Below are 25,654 nucleotides of genomic sequence, written 5' to 3'. Positions count from 1 at the left end.
GTCATTATACTCTATTTTGTCTGGATACTGAATTAGTAATTAATTGAAAGATAAATTGATTCCACTACGAGGTATCGAGCGAGTAATATCGTTATATATTTTGTCGTGCTTTGTAAAATGTAGTGCAAAAACAGTGACATTAGCGTACCTTCAACTATGTTGAATCCAAACAGTCAATATGTCTCGAACATCTAACCAAGCTTTGTCCTATGTATCAGTAGCGAAATCGATTCCACGGCCAACATTTCCAACCAAGGGAAACTGTTTCTTAAATTCGCAAAGAACCCAAAATTTCTGCACATTTCTGTAATTCCAAGATAAAATTATTATTATACCTACTAAAGGGTAACGAATTGTTCAAAACAGCAGTAAATAAAATTAGAATCGCCCTAATGATATCCAATCTCCGATAGGAGAGGCACTCAAAGAAGAAGAAAGGGTAATAATACCTACCTGTTAATCTTCGAGCCGACCTTGGTGGTTTTAAAATGTACCTGGGGTATCATAAAGGGCTAAAGGATTATAGTGAGCCGAGATGGGAATACCCCGCGGACACCACATATCTGTTTTGCCCAAAATATCCTGTCCTTGAAGGTCTGTTAGAATTGGCATATTTTCCAACATTGCTTTGATAAAGTTACATACGGTAGCGGATATCCGTTTTGATGCTGCTGTATCATAAAAATAATTTGGTAGTGCGACTTCTATATCTACAAGGGCGGTTAATGCAATCTCTCCATTATTAATGGAGTGACAGATTTTCTGAACTACTTCGCCCAGTGCTGTTTCTGTTGATTTTCCTTCTTGATATTATGCATGCTGGTTGCCATTGAGAGGATGATTCCTCAGTGGCCCCTCCTTAATAAGTCTATCAAGATTTTTTTCTATTGTCTTCAACAGAAATGATGTAAGACTGATCAGCCTGTAGGATTTACATAGAGTGCTGTCGTTCTATTTTGTTTGTGTAAACCACCCTTACAGTTGTTCACGTTTTTTATATACACTCACGAATAAAAATATTTCATATTTTGAAATTAACGTGTGAAATAAAAATTTTTGTGCTGCCCCCAGTGTCATAGGAATAGGATTTCTTTTCCGAATGTGATGTTTTGAAGTATCATATTGTTATGTTGGTATTGTTACGTTGGTAGATTATCATGATAATCTTGCGGGGTTGAAATGTCGAGTTGAAACCCTGACTCTAACTTTATAACTTTATTTACGATTTACAACATCAATCAACATAAGGTTACTAAGATGTTGTTTCGCGGGGTGGTCCTTTAGGACACCCTTCTCGCAGGATGGCTCACTAGCATAGTAACGATCTGAATAATAACAATACTATAATAATAATAATAATCCTATCAATCCCTCTGTGGGCTATTTATATCTCCTTATAATTTGGACTTTGAAAAGTAAAACTATACGTGAGTCTCTACGAGGTTACACAAACAAAACTGCATTAATCAACCTTCGTTTTGTTTGCATATTTAGAAACAATATCTTTTGTAACAACTGAAATTATTTAAAATTATATACATCTTTTGATACATATTATATTATACAGTAAGGAGTTTTTCCCTTACTGTACAATATAAATTTTATAATCGGATGTAAATTTGATATGGGCTATATAGTGGCCAATATAATTTTTAGATTAAATCTCATCAAGGTAAGTATTCACTATTCTACCGAGATGGAGACCTGCGCCATGGTACATTAACACGGATTTGTTATTCAATATGGCTGGCAAATGGCAAAACATGATCTTCTAAAATGTTTTTAATGTACTATTCTAATGTATTATCAGCTGCCATTCACCCAATCACATCCACAAGTTCGGTATCTCCTTTTCAAGAAATACCACTCCATAGCACTATGCCGCCACCACTAAAATTAACACTCTGTATGAGGTTATATCTGGCATAGCGTTCATCATATGGAAGCAAGAGTTACAAAACTTCGTCTACAGAAGAGTTGGCGACCAGCATGTCAGTTGTAACCTCGTACAGAGCGTTAGTTTTGGTGGTGGCGGCATAGTGCTACGGAGCGGTATTGCTTTGAAAGGACATACCGAACACGTGGAGGTGATTAGGCGAATGCCAACTGATATGTACATTGAAAACATTTAGGAAGATCATGTTTTGCCATTCGAAAGCCATATTGGAAATGACATATGCACGTCTGCATGTCGCTAGCATAGTGAAGACTTGCCTTGAGGAGATTCAATTTAAAAATTATACTAGCCAGCATAAATAGACCAGGGCGCATCTGTAAAAATATTAGCATTTGGATGTTGAAAGGTGACTCATATTTTTTTGCAGAAATTGCTTGAAAATAACTCATAATAATATTTGAGTTATGCTCCCACTCAACAAGATCCGGAACATTGTTTAAATAATCAAAATGTCAAAAAATAAAGGAAAAATTCGATTTTTTCTTCGTTTTTTGATTGTAACTTTAAAAGTATTTATTTCCGAGAAAAGTTGTACTGACATAAAAGTTCTATAGGTAATTAAATTTCCTACAATATAGGATTAGCTAAAAATTTTAAAAATTGTCACCCTTGTTGCAAAATAGCAACAATTGCGAAAAAAAACATAATACAATTTATGCTAAACTTAAAACCTTCATATTTCATCCAGAAAAACTATATGATATAATAAAACAATGCTGTAAATTTCATTAAGATCGGCTTAATAGATTTTGCAAAATAAATTTTGCAGGACTGAAAATAAAATAGATAGTAAGTTGAGTTTTTTTACGTATAGAAGAATACTGTACCTTTCATTAGCAATTTGCAAAATTAAAATCGGTTAACTACCACGGCGTCAGGAATTTTTTTAAATAAACATTAATTTTTGGTGCTACGCGCAGGACAGCGGATATGTTTGCTATGATTGGACATTCCAATGACCTTTGATAATGATTGATAAATTTTAATTTTTATTACATGTCGATATAAATAAATAAATTTGTTTATTGCAAAATAAAAACACATACTCTGTTCTTTGAAATAACACTTTTTTTAGAAAAAACTGTCTTTGTTCATATATTTTAACTTAGAGAATAAAAGTTTATTATTTTTAAACATATGCAATTGTTTAAACAATATATTACAAACAATATTCAAATTAGTTTGATTTTTGTGGAATTAAAATATTAAAATACAACAAAATATAGAGTAAGAAAATAATATATTAGATAAAGATTGGAAGAAATTTTGGTGGAAATCAACTTGTGTGAATCGAACACCGCTGTCCTGCGCGTAGCACCAAAAATTATGTTTATTTAAAAAAAATTCCTGACGCCGTATTAGTAACTGATTTTAATTTTACAAATTGCAAATGAAAGGTACAGTATTCTTCTATATGTAAAAAAAAATTGAACTTGCTATTTGAACATTTTGAAAAAAGGAATTTTTTTTGCTAAAGCTGGGTTGCAAAATTTATTTTGCAAAATCTATTGAACTGATCTTAATGAAATTTACTGTATTCTTTTATTATATTACATAGTTTTTCTGGGTAGAATATTAACGTGTAGCAGAAATGGTTGAAAAACGTAAATTGCGAATACTTGTTTTTTTATGTTTTTTTTTCGTAATTATTGCTATTTTGCAACAAGGGTGACAATTTTTAAAATTTATAACCATTCCTATATTGTAGTAAATTTAATTGCGCAACTTTTATGTTGGTGCAACTTTTCTCGGAAGTGAATACTTTTTAAGTTATAATCAAAAAACGAAGAAAAAAATCGAATTTTTCTTTCGTTTTTTGACATTTTGATTATATTATTTAAACAATGTTCCGGAGCTTTTTGAGTGGGAGGATAACTCAATTATTATTATATGAGTTAATTCCAAGCAATTTCTGCAAAAAACTATGAGTAGCCTCTCAAGGTCCACCTCAAAACAGATGCGCCCTGGACTAAAACCCCAGATCAGATTTAAATCCGATTGTAGCATTTATATATGATACTTTAAAACATCGCATTCGGAAAAGAAATCCTATTCCTATGATACAGGGGGGCTAGGGATAACAACACAAAAAATTTCATTCCACATGCATATGCAATATTTTTGTCCGTGAGTATATAACCTAGTGTTACAAGGACCGGAAAATGCACCAAAAAAATGTAAAAAATGCGCATTTTAATGCAATTGATTTGTGAAAAATATGCAAGAGCCTTTATGAAAAATGCAATATTAAAATGCAACATTAATAATCCTCAATTTATACTTATATGATGTTGGAATAATAACATTTAAACGCAATAGTTAGTTTTTATCCACAAATGTTTAATACTTGTCACTTTCGGCATTTGGCGAAAAAATTATTCGTTACTCAATTTAAACTATATGTCATAAATAATACGCAACAACGCACTGCGAATCAAAACACGAAATGAACTTCAGCTTTTATAAACAAATATTAAAATCTAAATTTCTGTACCTGCTTATCCCCCTACAAAGAGCAAACAGGTTTTTACAACCTATATCAACTAATTGTTGTCCTACTGACCAAGTTATATTAGGGATAAAAATAGATAATAGAATAAGAATATTACCTGATTTAAACATTTTTCTTAAGAAATGGATTATACACAGTTATTGAATTTAGGACTGATAGTTTTTTAATTGGAAGTGAAAGTGAACCTTTAAGATTTAAAATATGGAATTAATGCAACTTTTCTGAATTTATCAAGAAAAAATGCAAAATGTTTAAAATGTTTGAAAAAATGTAACATTTTCTAATTTATCAAAAAAAAATGCAAAAATATGCAAAAAATGCAGATTGCATTTAATCTGGTCCTTGGTTATCATCTAGTTAGACAGTCTAGATTTATTAGATACATGTATATTATGTGCATATATTATGTATTTCTTTTAGGTCTCTGCACCACGAACACTTAGTCAATTTACTTGGAATAGTCAGAAAAAAGGAACAAATCTACTTAGTCACGGAATATATGAGTAAAGGAAGTCTGGTAGATTACTTAAGGTCCAGAGGGAGGCAACACGTCACCAAAAAAGATCAAATCAATTTTGCCTTTGATACCAGTTCTGGAATGGAATATTTGGAAAGAATGCATGTAGTTCACAGAGACTTGGCGGCCAGAAACGTACTGATAGCAGAAAATGGAAGAGCGAAAGTATCTGATTTTGGATTGGCCAGGAATGAAAAGAACGCTACTTCCGAGTCAGCTAAATTGCCAATTAAGTGGACTGCACCTGAAGCTCTCAAGCAAAACGTAAGTAACATTATTTCTAGCACTATTATTATTATTTATCACAATACCTTTTCAGTTGTACATACCATGATACTACGACAACCAGAGATAAAGCCACGCGCATGAATAAGCCTGTCTCTCTCTCTCTCTCTCTCTTCTACGCCTACGTCACTGACCGACAAACGCCAGGCCAAATGTTCGATTTTTAACTTGGGTTTGTTATTTTTATGCAGTTTGCGAAAGTTTTCGGAAAGCATAAAGCTATATTTTCGGGATAAAATTCTTAAATATAATTAGAAATAGTCATTACTGCCCTTTCAGCATGGCATTATTGTTAGTATTAAATCTTTGCGACTACTATTTCTAGATTTAAAAAAGATTTCAACATCAATTATAACAACATATAATTTAAATCAAGATTGCTTAGAAGGCCTATTCTCAGTAATACGTGCGATTGGACGTTTACATGATCATCCGTCTCCTTTGCAATTTAAATACCATCTTCGTAATTTTATTATGGGTCGGAACGATGAAGTTATTTCACTCTCAGCTAATGTAGGTAACCTACCAGAAACAACAAACATGTCGCTTCAAAACATGAAAGCAGGAAGCTCTTTGAATCTTGATTGTTACAACAATGACGTAGTAGATTCAGTGATGATAACGGAACCACTCTTTAGTCAATTAAATCTTCCAGTAACTTCAGAAAATAAAAACCATCAAACAGATTTTGAAATGGAAGAGTTGTATCATGATGGACTAGAAAATTTAGCTGGTTTCATAGCTTTCAAGCTATGAAGAGAGTTTGGGCAGTTCTACAAATAGTAACACTTCTTCCTCGTGGGTAAATCATCTCTCAGAACGGGGTTTGGTGACGCCTTCAGAAATATTACTTACGAACTGTCGTGAACTAGAAAATATTTTTTGCCAATTCAATGGGGACACTATTAAAGTTGGCATCAAAAATTATCAAAAATCTTTATTGGAAAGATCAGTTCATGTTAAAATATCTGGTGATGTGAAAAAACTATTTTTTAGATGTCGGATGTATTTTCGAATGCGAGTTCTGAACCAAAAGTTAAAAGAAAAGTCTAAAATACAAAAATCGTTAAGTAAAATGAATCAAATGTAATATTGTTTTTTTTTTGTTTTGTTTTTTTTTGCTGTTTTTTTGTTTTTTTTTGGGCCGAGGGATGTGTTCTTTTTCTAGTCGGCGTAAAGCTGAGCGGGAAAAGAACTAATCTCAGGGGATGAGTTTTGCTTGGAGAGTCTTAGGACTTTGCACCTCCTTAAACCATCCCAAGACCGCTGGGTGCTCCCAACATTGATTGGGGGTGTGTAATCTTTGATTGCACCCTTCTCTTGGCGGCCCTGTTGAAACTAAACTTAGAGGATCTAGACTACATATATAGTCGATAAACAATCCCTGCGGTAATATGCAGATAGATAAGGCTATACCTGGAGAATAGGATAGTAATATCAACTCTAGTTAAAGCAACCATCAAAGCAAGAGTAGGTGGAGGCTGTCCACAAGGAGGAGTTCTGTCACCTCTACTTTGAGTAACCTTGGTAGATGATCTCAAAAATCTCTCCACAGAAGACTTTTCTGTCTAGGATACACTGACGATATATCAATCTTCATCAGGGGCAGGTTTGCCCAGCTGGTGTCTGGTAGAATGTAAGCAGCCCCAAATATAGTTGACGACCGGTGTAAATAAGAGAGACTGATAGTCAATGCTCAGAAAACAAATCGCCAACTGCACCCAAAGGACAGCACTAGAAGGCTTTAAACTACCGGTGCTGGGAGGAACAGAGATTTCATTTGCCAAAAAAACAAAATACCTTGGGGTTTATACTGATCATAGGCTGAAATGGAATACTCACATCCTGAAAACCACACAGAAGGCTACTATGTCCTTGGGCAAATGTAGAAGAATGTGCGGTGAGAATTGGGACTTATTGCACCTTTTAAAATGGGCCAGACTAAAGAATGTAATCTAGAATTAGAGGACCACAATAGATCTGTGGTTGATCTTCAAGAAGAAGAAGACAATAGATCTGAAAAGGTAGCAGTGGAATAGGCTAAACGGCCACCTCTTTAAATCCATCTAAATTTATCTACTTAATTTTGTTTTTGTAATTTTAATACTTTTTTGAAACTTTAGTTTTTTTATTATTTGTTAATAAACCATCTTTTATTTGACGCGGTTTATTTAAAGTTTTCTGCATGTCAAGAAACTTCTTAAATTTTTGCAGTGAAAAAACTATTACGTTTTTTAGTACAGCACCTACATAATATATTGTATTATTTTACTGGTATGATTATAATAAAATTCATCAAAGTATAAATTAAACAGTGTAACAGAACAGACGAACGGCAATTTCAGTTATTTAATAACACGAGAATGTATAAAACCGTATAAAACTCTATGCTTTCCCATAAGTCTCCGTACAAGTTTGTCGGGCGCTGACGTCATGCGCGCACCGGTTAAAAGTTGTTCTCGAAGTGGCTTTATCTCTGGTTGTCGTAGTGTCATGGTACATACTTTTGTTATTTATATAGTGTGTCTACGTAACTTGGAACCATATGAGAAACTTTTTAAATATTAATTTTACGGAAAAAATTATTCTTATGCATGGTCTAAAAAATAAGATGCGGACGTCAGATATCAAATTTTATCAATATTATACGAGGTATGCCAAAGCATATGAATTTCGCTCAAGAGTAAGGTACCTTTATATTTCACAATATGGAAAATTGATATTATAAAAATTGTTTGGAATTAAAAGTATGTTTTAATATGCAATTAATAACGTAACGAATAACAACGGAGAGAGATGATCGATTTCTTGTATCGAAATCATTGAGAAATCGACATTTGACTGGTGCTAATATCAAAGTAGAGCTTAGAGAGGTCCGAGGTGTCGAGGAGGAGTAGAGTGTCCGAGGTCTTAAACTGCTTCTTTACATTCTGTATTGAACCAGTCCTTCTTTCTTGTAATTTGCTTTTGAGTCAATTGTTTTGGACTTAAGTGTATACAGTGAGCACGTCAAGGTTGGAATAAATTCATTTTTTCATGAATGGGTGATTTTGGAAAAAAATCCCGCAACAGGTCAATTTTTATTTTTAAATTACGACTTTTTGGCATATAGATCACACTAATGACGTCACCCATCTGGGCGTGATGACGTCACTGATGATTTTTTTTAATGAGAATAGGGCTCAAGGTAATTCAATTCTATATTCAGTAATATAAACATTAAAATAATTATTTATACAGGGTGTCCAAAAAATTGTTTTTGAATTAAATTTATTGACATAAAAAGAAGAATATGTATGTGTAATTCAAAATATATTTTACTGCTCTCAGAAAACAGAAAAAATGTTTATTTGAAAAACAATCATTGCTTTTAGCTTAAATTAAATGTTCAAACTGTCAAGAGGCAGGTGGGTGGCTGCTTTAATATTGAATTTAAGCAAAAAACAATATTTATTTGTCAAATAAACACTTTTTCCTGTTTTCTGATGGCAGTAAAATGTATTTTGAATTAAATAAATTACACACATTCTTCTTTTTATATCAAATTTAATTAAAAAAAAATTTTTGGACACCCTGTATAAATAATTATGTTAAAATTTATATTACTGAATAGAGAATTGAATTACCTTTCAAATGAGCTATCACACGACCCCTATTCTCATTTAAAAAAATCATCGATGACGTCATCACGCCTAGATGGGTGACGTCACTTGTATGATAATATATATGCCAAAAAGCCGTAATTAAAAAAAAATTGACTTGTTTCGGGATTTGTTTCCAAAATTGCCCATTCATGAAAAAATGAATTTATTCCAACCTTTATGTGCTCACTGTATAATATAATCCATATCTTCAAAGCCTGAAGAAGTGGTGTTTTAGTCTGAAAATCCAGAAAACTATTAATTTCAATTATTAACACTGAGGGCTATTTTCCATAAGAAATGAGGAGAGGCATCCTTTCTGCAACTACTATATATTATATTCTATATTATTTTAATATAAAAGTAAATAACAGCTTAATATTTTACGCATAACATTAATGTTTACTTTCTTTCAGAAATTCTCTAACAAATCTGATATGTGGAGTTTTGGTATACTTTTATGGGAAATATATTCATTTGGAAGGGTTCCCTATCCCAGGATAGTAAGTATAGAATATTTTCGAGGTATGAACAAAAATTAACAAAAATTTTTTAGCCCTTGGCGGATGTGGTGAAACATGTGGAAAAGGGATATAAAATGGAAGCCCCGGAAGGATGTCCTCCAGAAGTGTACGAAACCATGAGACAGGTATGCTTAAGTTTTTTATATGCATTTATTAAGAATCAGAATTAAACATTCTATAAGTAGTACGTTATTTAACGGTAAAATATTGTAAAACCTCTAAATTTTAAAGAACCGCTTGGAATGACATGAAATTTGGCATATAAATAGCTAACAAGTCAAAGAAAAAAAGTGATATTGTGCCGATGTGTGCTTTTGTCATGGGGGTGGCTTTCACCCCTTCTGGAGTGTGAAAAAATATACGTCCAAAGTAAGTCCGGAAATGGATAAATTGACTAATTTAAGTAACTTTTGTTTTATAGAGTTTTTTCATTAAGTCAATACTGTTTGAGTTATTTGCGAGTGAATATGTTCATTTTTCAACAAAATAACCGCGCTTTTAGACGGTTTTTCGCAAATAACTCAAAAAGTAAGTATTTTTTCGAAAAAAACATGCTTAGCAAAAATATAGCCCGCAAAAAATTGAAAAAAAAATGTACATTTTAGGTCTCTATACCTGGTAAAAGCAGAGTTATAGCTAATGAAAAATAGGTTCATATTCGTTCAGTTCCAAATGGAATACTTTAACGTGAAATAACCAAAAAATGAAGCACTTTTTGGGAAATACTCATTACAAATTATTTAAAGTATTCAAAAAAGGTTTCATTTTTGTTTTATAAAAAAAATTTCTAGCATCAAAAGTAAACAAGTTACGCTCAAAATAAAGTTAGTCCCTTTTTTTGGTAAAAAATCGGGAAAATCACCTCTTAATTAGTATCTCAGATGAACTTATCGTTACCACTTCACAAGTTTCTTTACTCGTGTATGTATTGTTTATATGATCTGTAAGTTTCATCGGTTCAAAGTCCTTATTATTGCAAGAGCTGTAGTTAAAAGGGCTTGAACGAGTCACTGATCACGAGTGTATGCAAATATATGTAGAAACACCAAATCTTAATCAATTTTTGTCTTACAGAAAAACAAAAATACAAGATATTCAGAAAAGTAATACTGACTTTTTTGTTTCTTGAGATTTTTGGTATCTCTAACAATTTTTAAATTATTTTGAAAAAAAAGCATATTTTTCAAAATTAAAAATTTTATTTTAAAACCAAATTTTTTCAAAAATAAGTATTTTGAGTCAATGAAACTTACATATCATATAAACACAACTTAAGTTAAATAATTTGGAGCGGTAAAGAATAATTTTAGTTAGGTTGCCAATTAGGGGGTGAACTTCCCAAAATTTTTTTGCCAAAACAAAAGGGAGCGAGTTTATTTTGAGGGTAACTTGCTTAAATTTGATGCTAGAAACGTTTTATAAAAACAGAAATAAAGCTTCTTTTAAACGCTTTAAAATAGGTTTTCCCCAAAAAGTGCTTTATTTTTTGGATATTTCACGTTGAAATAGCCTATTTGAAATTTGGCGAATATGAACCTATGTTTCATTGGCTATAACTCTGGTTCCACGAGGTCCAGAGACCTCAAACGTACACCATTTTTTTTATTTTTTCACAGGCTATATTTTTCCTAAGAACGTTTTTTTCGACAAAATAGTTACTTTTTGAGTTATTTGCGAAAAACCGTCCAAAAACGTGGTTATTTTGTTGAAAAATGAACATATTCACTCGCAAATAATTCGAAAAGTGTTGACTTGACGAAAAAACTCTATAGGACAAAAGTTATTTAAAATTAGTCAGTTTATCTATTTGCGGACTTATTTTTGACATATATTTTTTCACCCCTAAGAGGGGGAGGGCAAAAGCACACATCGGCACAATATCACTTTTTTTCTTTGACATGTTAGCTATGCGTATGCCAAATTTCATCTCAATCCAAGCGGTTCTTTAAAATTTACCGCAAAAACCGTGAAAGAATGTACTAAAGTTAATATGATAACAAGCACAACTTATACAGGTCATTCATAAAGTGTGGAAACGGTCTATTATCTCATGATTTAATTATTTTCAGAGTTAAAGCTCTGACAGCTCGATTTTTATTTTTAAATTTTGATTTTTTGACGTATATCCCATAATAGTGACGTCATCGATTTGGGCGTGATGGCGTCATCGATGATTTTTTTAAATGGGAATAGGGGTCGTGTGGTAGCTCATTTGAAAGGTGATTTAATTCTCTATTCAGTAATATAAACACTAACATCATTACTTATACAGGGTGGCCAAAAAATCATTTTTGAATTAAATTAACTGACGCAAAAAGAAGACTATATGTAATTTATTTAACTCAAAATACATTTTACTTTTGCCAGATTATATAGAAAAATGTTTATTCCATAAATAAACATTGCTTTTCGCTTAAATTAAATGTCAAACAGCCACCCACCTGCCTCTCAGCAGTTTGAACATTTAATTTAAGCGAAAAGCAATGTTTATTTGTGAAATAAACATTTTTTTCTTTTTTCTGATAGTAGTAAAATTTATTTTGAGTTAAATAAATTACATATATTCTTCTTTTTGCTCCAATTAGTTTAATTCAGAAATTATTTTTTTGGCCACCCTGTATAAATAATGATGTTAATGTTTATATTACTGAATAGAGAATTAAATAACCTTTGAAATGAGCTACCACACGACCCCTATTCCCATTTAAAAAATCATCGATGACGTCATCACGCCCAAACCGATCACATCACTATTATGGGATATACGTCAAAAAATCATAATTTAAAAATAAAAATCGACCTGTCAGAGCTTTAACTCTGAAAATAATTAAGTCATGAGATAATAGACTGTTTCCACACTTTACGAATGCACTGTATAAACTATGAGGTATACCACCCAGCGGTTTCACCTCATTTTCAGCGAAGATCTATGGGCCATAATCTTCGCAATCTTCTGTTGTTTGTTGGCTGCAGTAGTGGTAATATTAACTGGTTAGGGTGGCCTTCCAATTTTTCATGGTATCTGTAACGGGAAATTTAGGTATCTATGAAGTGTTTGATTAGAAATGTACTACGGGGCATTTGCGATCATGCGTAGAATTTTTGATTGTGTTCTTTGGATTATTTTTGTATTTGATTTGCTAGCACAATTCCATAGTTCGATTCCGTACGTCCATATAAGTCTGATGACTGTTTTATGAATAAGCAATTTGTTCTCAATAATTGATAGTCGAGATTTTCGACCTATAAGCCAATTAATTTCTTTCACTTTCAACTCAGTTTGTTTCTTCTTCTTTAAAATGTTTTGTTTCCAGTTTAATTTAGAATCAAGATGAAGTCCCAGGTATTTGACGGTATTCTGTTGGGGTATGTTCACTTGATTAAGGTTAATATTTGGGCATTGGTCTTTCCTCGGAGGGTTCAAAGGAGTAGTGATGCGCAATACAAGTTGTTGCTTCCTGTTAACACCTCTAGCCACTCCTACGCAATTCCTATCCTCACCTCCGAGAAGTGTGAGCCGGATCACACGGGTGAACCCTGGTCTGAGCAACCCTGGTGGAGACTGGGTAACCAACCCCAGTGGAAGGTGGGATCAGGGCTGACGAGGAAGGGAGAAATGGCAATTCCTATCCTCACCTCCGAGTAGTGTGAGCCGGATCACACGGGTGAACCCTGGTAAACCTGAGCAACCCTGGTGGAGACTGGGTAACCAACCCCAGTGGAAGGTGGGATCAGGGCTGACGAGGAAGGGAGAAATGGGCCTCCGAAAAGGGGGTTGGGCAGTGGGTTAACACCCCCTCCCGTAAAAGATTTTTACGTTACGGAAAATTCACAACAATCAGCTAAACGGTCTTTTTGTCGACGACTTGGCAAACGAAATAAGGCGAATGATATTGGATTATTTACTTGGAACGTTCATACGCTTTATAGCGCAGGGAAGCTAAGATGTCTATTAAAACGACTCAGTTAATAGAGGCAAACTTCTACTTGTTATGGTAGAATTTAAAATACCGCTTCATCTTGTCCAATTAACTGAACTTACGCTCACAGGAGCAGAGAGCGTGGTAAAGATCCAGAACGATTTCTCAAGACCCTTCCATTGCAAAAATGGACTAAGACAGGGTGATGGACTATCGTGTCTCTTATTTAACCTGGCATTAGAAAAAATAATTCGAGAGTCCCAAATTAATGCGAATGGTACTATCTTTAACAAATCAGTACAAATTGTCGGATACGCAGATGACATAGACATCATAGGAAGATCTAAAGAATCTCTGACTGAAGCATTTCGGTCGTTAAGAGCATCTGCACAGAGAATGGGGCTAAATATAAATGTTCAAAAGACCAAATATATGTGTTGCACTAGGTCAAGCAACCCGATACCTACAAGAATAATAATTGACGACCTAGAACTGGAAGGTGTCGACACCTTTATATACTTAGGCTCTCTGCTAACTAATGATAACAATGTCAGTGAAGAAATTAAAAGAAGAATAGTGCTCGCCAATAAGTGCTACTATGGCTTAAGAAGACATATGGCCTAAAAAATACCTACAAAAATTAAATTGACTGTCTACAAAACACTAATAAGACCACTGCTATCATTACTTACTTACTTACTAGCCAACGCCCACCCTTGGCATGTTAGCCATTTGGCGGCGCGCTGACTAGTATAGACGAGCCGTTTCTCGTAGGCGATCTTCATCCTCCTCGGGTGGGTCTGTTATCAGGGCTGGGCACTCTGGGAGGTGAGCAGCATCCATCTGGGGCTGATTACATAGTGGACAGTTGTCATTTTCACGGACGCCGATGTGATGTAGATGGGAGGCCAGGTAGTCATGCCCCGTAGTTGTTCTGAACGCGGCTACACTGATGGGTCTCGGCAAGTTGTGAGGGATTGGTGACTCGTATTAGGTGGGCCCAAGATTTTCCAGCACCGGCTTGTATTTGCTGGTCTTTTATCTTCGCTTTGATTCCTCTTTTAATGGTGGACTTTGCTGATGTGTACGATTGGAAGCTAGGGGGCTGTGGAAGAGTAGTGCCTTCTTTTGCAAGTTCATCCGCCGCTTCATTCCCTTCAACACCGACATGACTAGGGATCCATTGTAAAGTAATCAGCCACCCTTTTTCCAGCAAGTTCGATAGTTGGACGCGGCAAGATATTGTTTGGGCACAGTCGGTATATCGATTTGTCGACAGGGCGAGGATTGCGGCTTGGCAGTCGATGAAGAAGGCAACTTTTTGGGGGTGTTGGAGATTCTCGAGACTTTTAGCGGCTTCGTGTATAGCAGCAATTTCGCCATCATAGTTGGTGAGAGGGGCACCCACAGCTATGGAGCCTTTGGAGAACGTTGAGACATATCCTGCTCCTGTTCTTCCCGAGTCCGGTATCGAGGAGCCATCGCAGTAGATGTGGAGCCACTCATGCGCTGGGTAATTGGTGTGTATCGTCTCTAGGGCGGCTTTCCTTAGGACAATGTCTGACGATAAGTGCTTCGGGTCGTTATGGTTTTCAAGACGCAATTCTGTGTTTGGTAGACAGCGGGCGAGTGTAGTTTGCGCTGGGAAGGGGGCGGCTTTCGACAGGTCAATGTGGTATTTTTCCATGATTTGATTTGCTACTGTAAGCGGAGTGGTTTGTGTTTTAAGACGTGAGGCTGCTTGTCTATATTCGTCCCATTTTTGTGAAAGTATTCGTCTTTGCCTTTCCCAGAAAGTTAACGCGTGTTGCTCTCTGCAGCATTGTATTAGTTCAATACCGGTCTGGGCTTCCATTGATGTAATCGGTGTTGATTTTGGAGCACCGGTGATGACGCGAAGGGCAGTGTTCTGGGCGACTTCAAGCTTGGAGGTGGTGTTTGTACTCGCAGTTATTGTAGCTTCACTCCCATATTCTAGTATCGGCCGGACATAGGTTTTGTATGTTGCAACCAAGACATCTTGCGTGGCGCCCCATTTTGTTGCTGTGAGACGTTTGAGCAGTCGACATCTCTTTGTGGCTTTCTCTGCAATGTCGTCGATTTGAGGTTTCCACGTCATTTTCTTATCTATGTACACCCCCCAGGTATTTTGTTACATCCTCTCTTTCCAGGTCGACTCCTTTGTATGTCAGCTTGACAGCAGTCTGCTTTGTTGAAAAGGTAAGTACTTGATATACGGTTTTGGTTGTACTGACAGTTAGGCAGTTTTTATCTGCCCATTTTTCTAGATTTTTGAGAGCCTGATTCATTACTCCCTCGAGCGCTTTCAGACTGCTACTTGATGCCCATATTAGGAGGTCATCGGCATACAGGAGGGCTTCAACACCAGGTGTCTTTCTAATCATTGCGAGCACATCGTTTATCATTAGGTTGAACAATTGACAGCTGATGACAGCTCCTTGTGGCAGCCCTTGTCTTTGTAGTCTGAATTTGGAACAATGGTTGTGAAATTTGACTCTCTGATACCTTTCCCCGAGAAAAGATTTTATCCAATTGAACAGTTTACCGTCAATTCCAGACTTCGCTATCTTGTGTAACAGCAAACCTCTCCATACTGTGTCGTATGCAGCTTTGAGGTCTACTAGCACTGCAACTGTTGACATCTTACGGTGGAAAGCATCCTTGACTTTTTGAGCAAACTCGACTACATGGTCCATGGTGTTCCTGTGTTTCCTGAAGCCAGCTTGTGCGTCGTCAATCAGTTCAAGATGGGTTATGGCTCGGTTCAGTCTGTCCAGAACCATTTTTTCGGCTACTTTGCATAAGGAGCTTGTGAGGGATATTGGCCGGTAGCTATCGGTCAGGCTCGGGTCTTTTTGTTTCTTTAGGGTGGGTATGACCTCGCTCTTCCTCCATTGACTTGGGACTCTTGAATTCCATGTTAGGTTAATCAAGTTCAGAATGGAATAACTGCTAACATATGGCTCCGAAACTTGGTCACTTACTCAGAATGGCCAAGAACTGCTCAGACGTTTTGAGCGAAAAGTTCTAAGACGAATATATGGTGGCATAAAAGAACAAGGTTTGTGGCGCAGGCGTTACAACTTTGAGTTGTATAGAAATTTTGGAGAACCTGACGTTGTACAATTCATTAAGGTAGCACGTCTTAGATGGATAGGTCATGTAATCAGGCGAGAGGAAGATGCCATAGTCAGAAAAGTTTTTGACCGAAGAGGGCCGATAGGACAACGAACAAGAGGAAGACCGAGACTTGGGTACCAAGACAACCTAGAAAATGATTTAAAATCTATTGGAATTAGAGCATGTAGAAGAGTTGCCAGAGACAGGGGTGAATGGAGGATTGTTCTGAAGAAGGCTTTGGCTCATAAAGAGCTGTAACGCCACTGATGATGATGATGATGGTCTTTCCTCGGTGTGAAAGTTATATGTATAGATGCTCATAGTCCAGAGTTATAAGGATTTTCTCGGGACACTCAAAGATCCAGGTAGCTGGCTACTTTTTTAGTTAGTGTAGACATATAGGAAGGAAACCTACCTGTTTCCTGTCTAGAGTTCGCGTCCGTTTTTTAATTATTAACAATTTAGTGCAAAAATCGCGATTTTTTCGATTTTTTGCACTCCATTCAAAAGCTAAATAGTTGACATAAAATTATAAAATTCAGTTTTTAGAATATTGTAGAACCTTCAAAATGCCGATTTTTTAAAGTTAAAAAATTAATTTGTTGTTACGCAAACTGCAAAATAAGTGAAAATCGTTATTTGTTAATAACTTTTACTAAAACTACCTTAGAACTTTAGTGTTTCACCCAAGGTTGGATATTGGCGTACTTACCAAACCTTCAAAATTTGAGACCGATCCATTAATTAGTTTAAGAGTTATTCTATTTGGTTATCCCAGAGATCTTTATTTTGCAATAAGATAAGACAGAAAATAAGGAAGATAGGGCAATTCTGAGTATGCCAAATGAAAGTAGAAGAGTGATAGTATCAAAATGTATTAAAAAATATTTAAAAAATAATTAATATAGTCAAAAATCCTAATGCCAAATTTTTGAAATTTTGTAGTTAATAAAAATTTAGAATAACTTTAAAAATGTAGTCCGTAGAAACAATATTTTTATATATTCGAAAAGATAGTATTTTAACACGAATTTTCAAATAAAAAAATTTAGCTTGGGTTAATTTGGGACAAAGTTAGTCATATGTTTTTTTTTAATTCACAGCTAATTTGTTTATAATAATTAAAGAATCTCATTAATGCCATTTTAAAGAATGGGATTTGTATTTTTTCTTAAAAAATTTGCACAAACATTGTACTTTCACAGCACCCTCTACGATTTTTCAAAAATGTAGTTCAAACAATTACTAGGGGGAATCTACAAATCCGCTGAGTTAAAATACCGAAAAAGCAATTTCAAACGAATATAATTTTCTGTATCTCCGGATCAACTCAATGGATTTTGATCTTTCTTTTTTTAATGTATATGTAATTTCTACGTACATTACAAATATGCAATTTGTTTATAAATTTATTAATTAATAAACAGTCTAAATTATTGAAAAAATTTTTTTACAAAAATCTATTTTTTAATCATAGTATCATTAATGATCATAGAAAAAGTTAAGTACACTTTAATAAATAAATGATTTTTATTAGATAATTATTTATTGAAGATAATTTATTTATTAAAGTATACCTTAACTTTTTCTATGATTAATAACGATAGTATGAGTAAAATCATGGATTTTTGGGAAAAATTATTTTTTCAAAAATTATTTAAACATATTAGACTGTTTATTAATACATACAAATTTAAAAAAAAAACGATCAAAATATATTCAGTAGATCCCGAGATATAGAAAATGATAGTAGTTTTAAGTTGCCTTTTTTAGTTTTTGAACTCCTGCATTTGTCGGCTCCCAGCTCCCCCTTCACTTACCACAACTAGTCACCAATTGAACTACATTTTTAAAAATTCGTGTAAAATATCAGCTTTTCTAATATGTAAAATGATTTTTTCTACAGACAATATTTTTAAAGTTATTCTAAATGTTTATAAACTATAAAATTTCACAAATTTGGTATTAGGATTTTTGACTATATTAGATAATTTTTTATCTTTTTTTAGTACATTTTGATAGCATCATTTTTTTACTTTCATTTGTCATACGTAGAATTGCCTTATCTTCATTATTTTCTGACATTTTATTGCAAAATAAAGTTCTCTGGGATAAACAATTAGAATAACAAACTCTTAAACTAATTAATGGATCGGTCTCAAATTTTGAGGGTTTGTTAAGTACCCCAAACGCAACTTGGGGTGAAACACTAAAGTTCTAAGGTAGTTTTAGTAAAAGTTATTAACAAATAACGATTTTCACTTATTTTGCAGTTTGCTTCTTCTCTTCTTCTTTTTGTATAGACATCACTCTGTTTTTTCAATGTGCCTCTAGTAAGTTGTCGTTCCATCGTTTTCGTGGTCTTCCCACTGATCGTCTTCCTATTGGGGAACCATCTCTCGCTGTCCTGACTACCCTATTTGTTGTCATTCGGCTTATGTGGTCATCCATTCTATTCTTCTGTTTCTTACCCAGTTAATGTTATCCACCTTGCATCTCCGTCGTATATCTGTACTTCTAGCTCTGTCCCATAGAGTCTTACCATCGATTTTTCGAAGGGTTTTCATCTCCGCTGTTTCGAGCAATCTTTTTGTCCTCTCTGTGTTGGGTCGTGTTTCTGCCGCGTACGTCATTATTGGTCTGAAGACTGTTTTGTAAATTCTGCCTTTCATTTCTTTTCCGATATTTTTATTTCTCCATAATGTGTCATTCAGGCAACCTGCGGCTCTGTTTGCTCTATTCACTTGATCTTCCACTTCTGTTTCGAGCCTTCCGTAGCTAGTTAGTGTGATGTCTAGGTATTTAAACTCCATCACTTGTTCTGTTATCTGACCTTCCAGCTCCAATTTACATCTTATTGGATCTGCTGTTATAACCATGCATTTTGTCTTTTTTGAGGAAATTAACATGTTAAATTTTCTGGCGATTATGTTGAATTGGTGCAGCATACGTTGTAAATCATCTTCACTTTGAGAGATTAGTATTGCATCGTCCGCATAGCAGATGATTTTAAGTTGTTTTTCTCCCATTTGGTATCCTTTTTTAGTTCTTACTTTTTTTATTATTTCGTTCATGATCAGGTTGAACAATAAATGACTCGAGGAATCCCCCTGTCTTATCCCATTGCCGGCTTCAATTGGGTCAGTTAGTTCATCTTCCACTTTTACTTTTATTGTGTTGTTCTGGTAGATGTTTTCTATCGTTTTAGTTATTCCCAGAGGTATCTCTCTCGAGTATAACAAGTGGATAACGTCCTTTAATGTGACCCTGTCACATTTTGCAGTTTGCGTAGCAACAAATTAACCTTTTAACTTTAAAAAATCAGCATTTTGAAAGTTTTTTAATGTTCTAAAAAATTAAACTTCGTAATTCTATGTCAACTACAGTGGGGTGCAAAAGTAACCGGACACCTTAAAAATGGGTCTTTTTTGATGTCTCGAATTTGCTAAACCTGTTGTCTGATTTAAGCGATTTTTTTAATATATTATAGCCTTATTTTTTAGCAATATTGCTGTAATAGTACTGTTGCTAAACAGTTAAATTTTCATTGTATACCGGGTGTACCGTATTATCCTATCCAAACCCCAAATTCCTTCCCTAATATCCCCTCCCACCCACCAACCCGTCTGGCCAGCGTGGTGGGTTATGGCCAAAACCTCCACAAATCAAAAATGTCGGTTTCAACAGATATACGGAAGATACCCCAGGTGGGTAGGAAGTTTATTCCACAGTCCCACACCGAAATAACGGTCTGCCTCGAGGATTCTGGGGGAGGCAAGTCGACATTGAAAAAGAACAACAAACAACTCCATATAGCAACTTACAACATCCGTTCCATGGCAAAAAACGAAAAACTCTACGAACTAGAAGAGGAATTAGGGAATATGAATTGGGATATAATGGGACTATCAGAAGTTAAAAGAAGGGGTGAAGGGTATGTGGACTTACATTCAGGCAACAGGCTCTATTATAAAGGCAATGAAGACTATACATACGGTGGAGTAGGTTTCTTAATCAACAAGAAGAGAAAATCACAAATTCAAATAATTGACAGCATCTCAGACAGGGTTACATACATGATTTTAAAACTAAATCCAAAAACCAAATTAAAGATTGTGCAAGTTTATGCTCCAACTGAAAAGGCAACTGATGAAGAAATAAATACTTTTACGACGATCTTAAAAAAGCTATAGACACCAACAGAGAATCCAAAATAATAATAATGGGAGATTTTAACGCCAAAATTGGAAGTAAGATTGAAGACTCTGAAAGCAAGATTGGAAATTTTGGATTCGGCACAAGAAACACAAGGGGAGAAAAACTTATGGAATTTCTGGAACAAGAAAACATGTATGTTATGAATACCTTCTACAAAAAGAAACCTAACAGAAAGTGGACATGGGTTGCACCTAACGGAACCACCAAAAATGAAATAGACTATTTTCTCTCAAACAACAAAAGAATATTCGAAGACGTAACAACAATAAACAACGTAACAACGGGTAGTGACCATCGTATAGTTAGAGCAAAAATAAATATTAACATGAAAGAAGAGAGGAAAAGAATATTTAAAAAAACAACGCGAATAGATGCCTTTAAAGTAAAAACAAATGAAGAGCAATTCCGAGAGGTCTTAGCGGATAAGTTCAAATATGATCCTTCACATAATCAAGATGAAATTGACGAAATTAACAAAAACATCAATAAGAACCTTCTCGAAGCCGGACTACAGGTCGCAAAGAAAACAAGTACTAAAGAAGACAAAATAAGCAACGAAACTTAACAACTAATGACGGAAAGACGACAACTACTAACGCAAAACAAACGCCATACTCAAGAATACATAGAACTTAATAAAACAGTTAGAAAAGAACTAAAACGCGACTTACAAAAATGGAACGAGAACTTAATAGAGCGAGTCATTGAAAACAACAGAGGCTTAAAATGTCTAAGACCCGCACTGGGTGTTCAAAAAATCATTAAAATTAAAGACGCCAATAGTAAGGAAAAGAAGGACAAATATAAAATAACAAAAATAGTCGAAGACTTCTACAAAAGCTTGTACAGCTCGCAAAGCCAGCCTAATGAATCAACAAAGGAGAACGTCAAAAGAAAAATAAAAAACGTGGGATCAGAAGTACTACCAAATATAAAGGGATTCGAAATAGAAAGAGCTTTAAAATAACTAAAAAATAATAAAGCTTCAGGACAGGACGGTATAATTGCCGAGCTCTTGAAAACAAGCAAGACAGTAACAATCCCTATACTAACAGAGCTATTTAATAAATGTCTCCATAATAGCAAGATCCCTAAAGACTGGAATGAAAGTCTAGTAATACTTTTACACAAAAAAGGGGACAAATGTGACCTACAGAATTATAGACCGATATCGTTGCTCAGTCAAGTATACAAACTATTCATGAGAATTATTAACAACCGGTTGACCTACAAAATGGACAATTACCAACCAGTGGAACAGGCTGGCTTCCGCAAAGGATATAGTATATATATATATATATATATGATATCATCAGACCATCTGCTGACAATGAGAACATTGATAGAGAAGGCAAATGAATACCAACTACCCGTATTTCTTGCCTTCGTAGACTATGAAAAGGCGTTTGATAGTATCGAGATGTGGGCCATAGAACAAGCTATTAATAATTGTAGAATAGATTCGAGATATAGACAACTAATACATAATATATAAGAAAATGCAACTATGATAGTACAACTAGACGAAAATACAAATCCCATCCCTATTAAGAGAGGCGTGAGACAAGGAGACGTAATATCGCCAAAGCTTTTCAACCTAGCACTAGAAGACGTCTTCAAAACGACAAATTGGTCAACCTATGGCATTAACGTTAATGGCAAGAAGCTAAATCACCTCAGATTCGCTGACGACATTGTGATTATAGCGAGCTCATTCGAGGAACTGCAAATTAGGATAGATGAACTCGCAGGCAGCTCCCAATACGTCGGCCTAAAAATGAACATGAAGAAAACAAAAATAATGACAAACACAGATGACCCCAGACGCATAACTATAAATGGCAGTGAGATAGAAAAAGTCCAGGAATATATCTACCTAGGCCAAATCCTGAAACTTGACAAAGAAAACCAAAGTGCGGAAATTAATAGGAGAGCAAGACTAGCATGGGCAGGATTTGGAAAACTTGGTTGGATACTTAAGAACCGCAAAATACCTCAATATTTGAGGACCAAAGTGTTCAACCAGTGCATCCTTCCTATCATGACATATGGGTGTCAAACCTGGACCCTAACCAAGGCAAATATGAATAAACTAGCTACAACAGAAAGAGCTATGGAAAGAGCAATGTAAGGTATACGACTATCAGATAAAAAGAGGAGCGACTGGGTAAGATCAAAAACAAAAGTCGAGGACATAACAACAAAAGTTGCCAAACTTAAATGGAGCTTTGCAGGCCACACTGTTAGACAAAAAGACCAACGTTGGAATGCCACGATACAACATTGGAGACCTTACCAAAGTAAACGACCGAGAGGAAGACCACAGATGAGATGGGTTGATGATATTAAAAGAGTAGCCGGAACGAATTGGAAATATGTTGCTCAGGATAGAGACCGATGGAAGGAGTTGGGAGAGGCCTATGTTCAAACGTGGACGATAGAAGGCTAAGAAGAAGAAGACCGGGTGTACCAGTCAAACTGTGTTTTTTTCTCAAAGTTCGCAGATCACCCTGTGGAATATTCTAGCAGTTATAAAATACTGAAATTAAAATCCAACTATAGCCTCAAGTAGCACAGAAAACGACAACTTCGATTGATAACTTACTTTGTTTTTCGGTAGATGGCTCTAGTACATCCGTGACATTTCGTTCTTTGCAATTCAGAAAGGCCCAAAGTGTGATGCCTGGGGAAATCGGAGAGAAGAGGATATGGGACTACTGATGAGGAGGAAAAAACCTCCGAAACCGGTATAGACTCTTCCTGCACTCTCCGATTTAACCAGAGTATTATGCAGCTGCTGCATTTTCGTGTTGCAGAGAAATTGAAAATGTTTATACATTTTAATTCATTTATTCTTTCGTTGAGTACTAAGGAATCTTTCTTGTTGGAACTGTTACCACGCTGAGCAGATGGGTTGTGAATTATTTAAAATTGTCTATCTTAATTTCCTCTGCATCCTGTATGATTTATAATTTTTGAAAATTTCGGGAGGTTGTAACCAAAGAAAGTATTCCATCTGTTGTCTATCTGGTGGTATGGGAACGATATTTATTGTCGTTTTCTGTGCTGCTTCGATTGATAACTTACTTTATTGTATTTTTGTTTTGTATCGAAGTTGAAATTCGTCAAAAATGGAAATTCTTCTCGTAACAAAAAACTTTGTTACTTTAACCTCTTTTTGTTGGATAAAATGTAAGTTTGTCAGTAACTAATATAGAGTTAAAAGTATATTTTAAAATACATTTATTTTCCGTCTGTTGTAAGAAGACATAAATAGAATCCTTAAAACCAAGTGATGATATCGGTAATATGATAATAATAATTTATCTATTTTAGGCATGGGATTTAAATCCAGACAAGAGACCATATTTTCATGAAGTCAAAGCAAGACTCGGAAACTTAAAACAACAGACTACATTGTGAAACAAATTATCTAATATATATACTGAGTAGTGTTTGTAGCGTGGATGTGGTATGCATAAATATTATATGCAAACTTACTATAAAATAATTTTGTCATTTTTCACTTATCACCATTTTTTATTAACAAAGTCATTAATCTTCAATATTTTGAAACGCGGGATTGTAAATCTTATTATTTAGCTTGAGTCTAAAGTAGTATTGATCATACGTGCCAATTGTAGTTTTTCTATCAATATAAATATATACCTAAGTACATGTAGTCCCAAAGAACACTAAAAATAAAAAAAAATGCACAGAGTAATGTTTTAAATTTTTTAAAATGTATTGATGACCTCTGAACGTCTCTTGGCCATGTTTTCGTCATTTTTTCCATATTTGAGAGTCCAAGATCCTCAGTAGATGTCATTAAAAGAGTTTTACACCTATACCAGGAAAACCAAATAATGATAGATATAGAAAGTGAAATCACACAGCAAATATAAAAAACTAAGAAATTAAAATGTTTTAATGCATACAATTAAAATTTTGAACTGTACACAAAAAATCTAAGACAATAGGCAGCAGAACGCATAAAATGTAAGATCATGATAATTAAAATAACACAGCAAGGTATAAAATCAAGGTACAACAACCGTCAAAAGAAAGAAAAATAAGAATATACTGAAAATAAAAGAGCACAGTCTGCTAGATAAATGATAAAAACATATTACGCAGGATTACAAAACTTTTAAGAAAGAAGAAGAAGTCAGAACGCAACAAATTTAGGCATGGGATTTAGTGAAATTTAAATAAATTTAAACTGATCTACTTTCTATATCGTGAATACTTGAAGGCTGAGGTAGAAATATGAACGAGAGTTGAAAAGGCCATATTAGGCATTCAAAAACATGACTGTATATGAATATTATGTTGTATCATCACTAAATGTTAAGGCCGTATGACACTACGCATTTTCTTGTATCATTTTTTATATCGTTTGTGATATTAGAAAGTTATATACATTTTCTTGTACGTACAGTTTCACTATATTTTGACCTCCCTGTAAACTGCTTTATTTACAGAATTAGAAAAAAAATGTAAAATACAAAAGTTATTCAATTTTTAAATTATGATTTTTTGACATATATAGCGTGTCTACTTAAGTTGGAAACATGGGAAACTTTTTTGTTATTTATTTTACGAAAAAAGTTATTCTTTATAAAAAGTTCTGCATGCTCTAAAACCCAAGATTCAATCATTAGATATCAAATTTTATCAATATTATACGAGGTATGTCAAAAAATGTGAATTTCGTTCAAGGGTAAAGTACCTTTATTTCTCTGAATATCGAAAATTCTTATTATGAAAAGTTGTTTAGAATTAGATCAAATATGCAATTATATGCTTCTAATTGAAATAAAATATTTTCCAAACTTTTCTCAAATTTATGGATACTTAACTTCGTTTTTATTTATTCCTACACATAAGATAACTCTTTTATTATTACTTTTACGAAAAAAAGGTATACTTTATAAAA

The 25,654-nt window shown here is 34.4% G+C and overlaps 1 protein-coding gene across 1 annotated transcript in view; it reads left to right on the top strand.

The window, feature by feature from the left end:
- Positions 1-24,245, top strand: part of LOC126893239 (tyrosine-protein kinase CSK-like) — a 138,115-nt gene extending 113,870 nt beyond the window's left edge. The window contains exons 7-10 of the mRNA XM_050663225.1: positions 4,890-5,250; positions 9,329-9,415; positions 9,469-9,561; positions 24,052-24,245. Coding sequence (XP_050519182.1) covers positions 4,890-5,250; positions 9,329-9,415; positions 9,469-9,561; positions 24,052-24,138 — 628 coding nt within the window. The 3' untranslated portion in view covers positions 24,139-24,245. The remainder of the gene's footprint in view (positions 1-4,889; positions 5,251-9,328; positions 9,416-9,468; positions 9,562-24,051) is intronic.
- Positions 24,246-25,654: the final 1,409 nt, after the last annotated feature.

This window comes from Diabrotica virgifera, chromosome 10, assembly GCF_917563875.1.
Source record: "Diabrotica virgifera virgifera chromosome 10, PGI_DIABVI_V3a".
Classification (NCBI taxonomy): domain Eukaryota; kingdom Metazoa; phylum Arthropoda; class Insecta; order Coleoptera; family Chrysomelidae; genus Diabrotica; species Diabrotica virgifera.
Note: the sequence above shows the minus strand (reverse complement) of the source record. Positions and strands in the feature narration are given on the sequence as shown.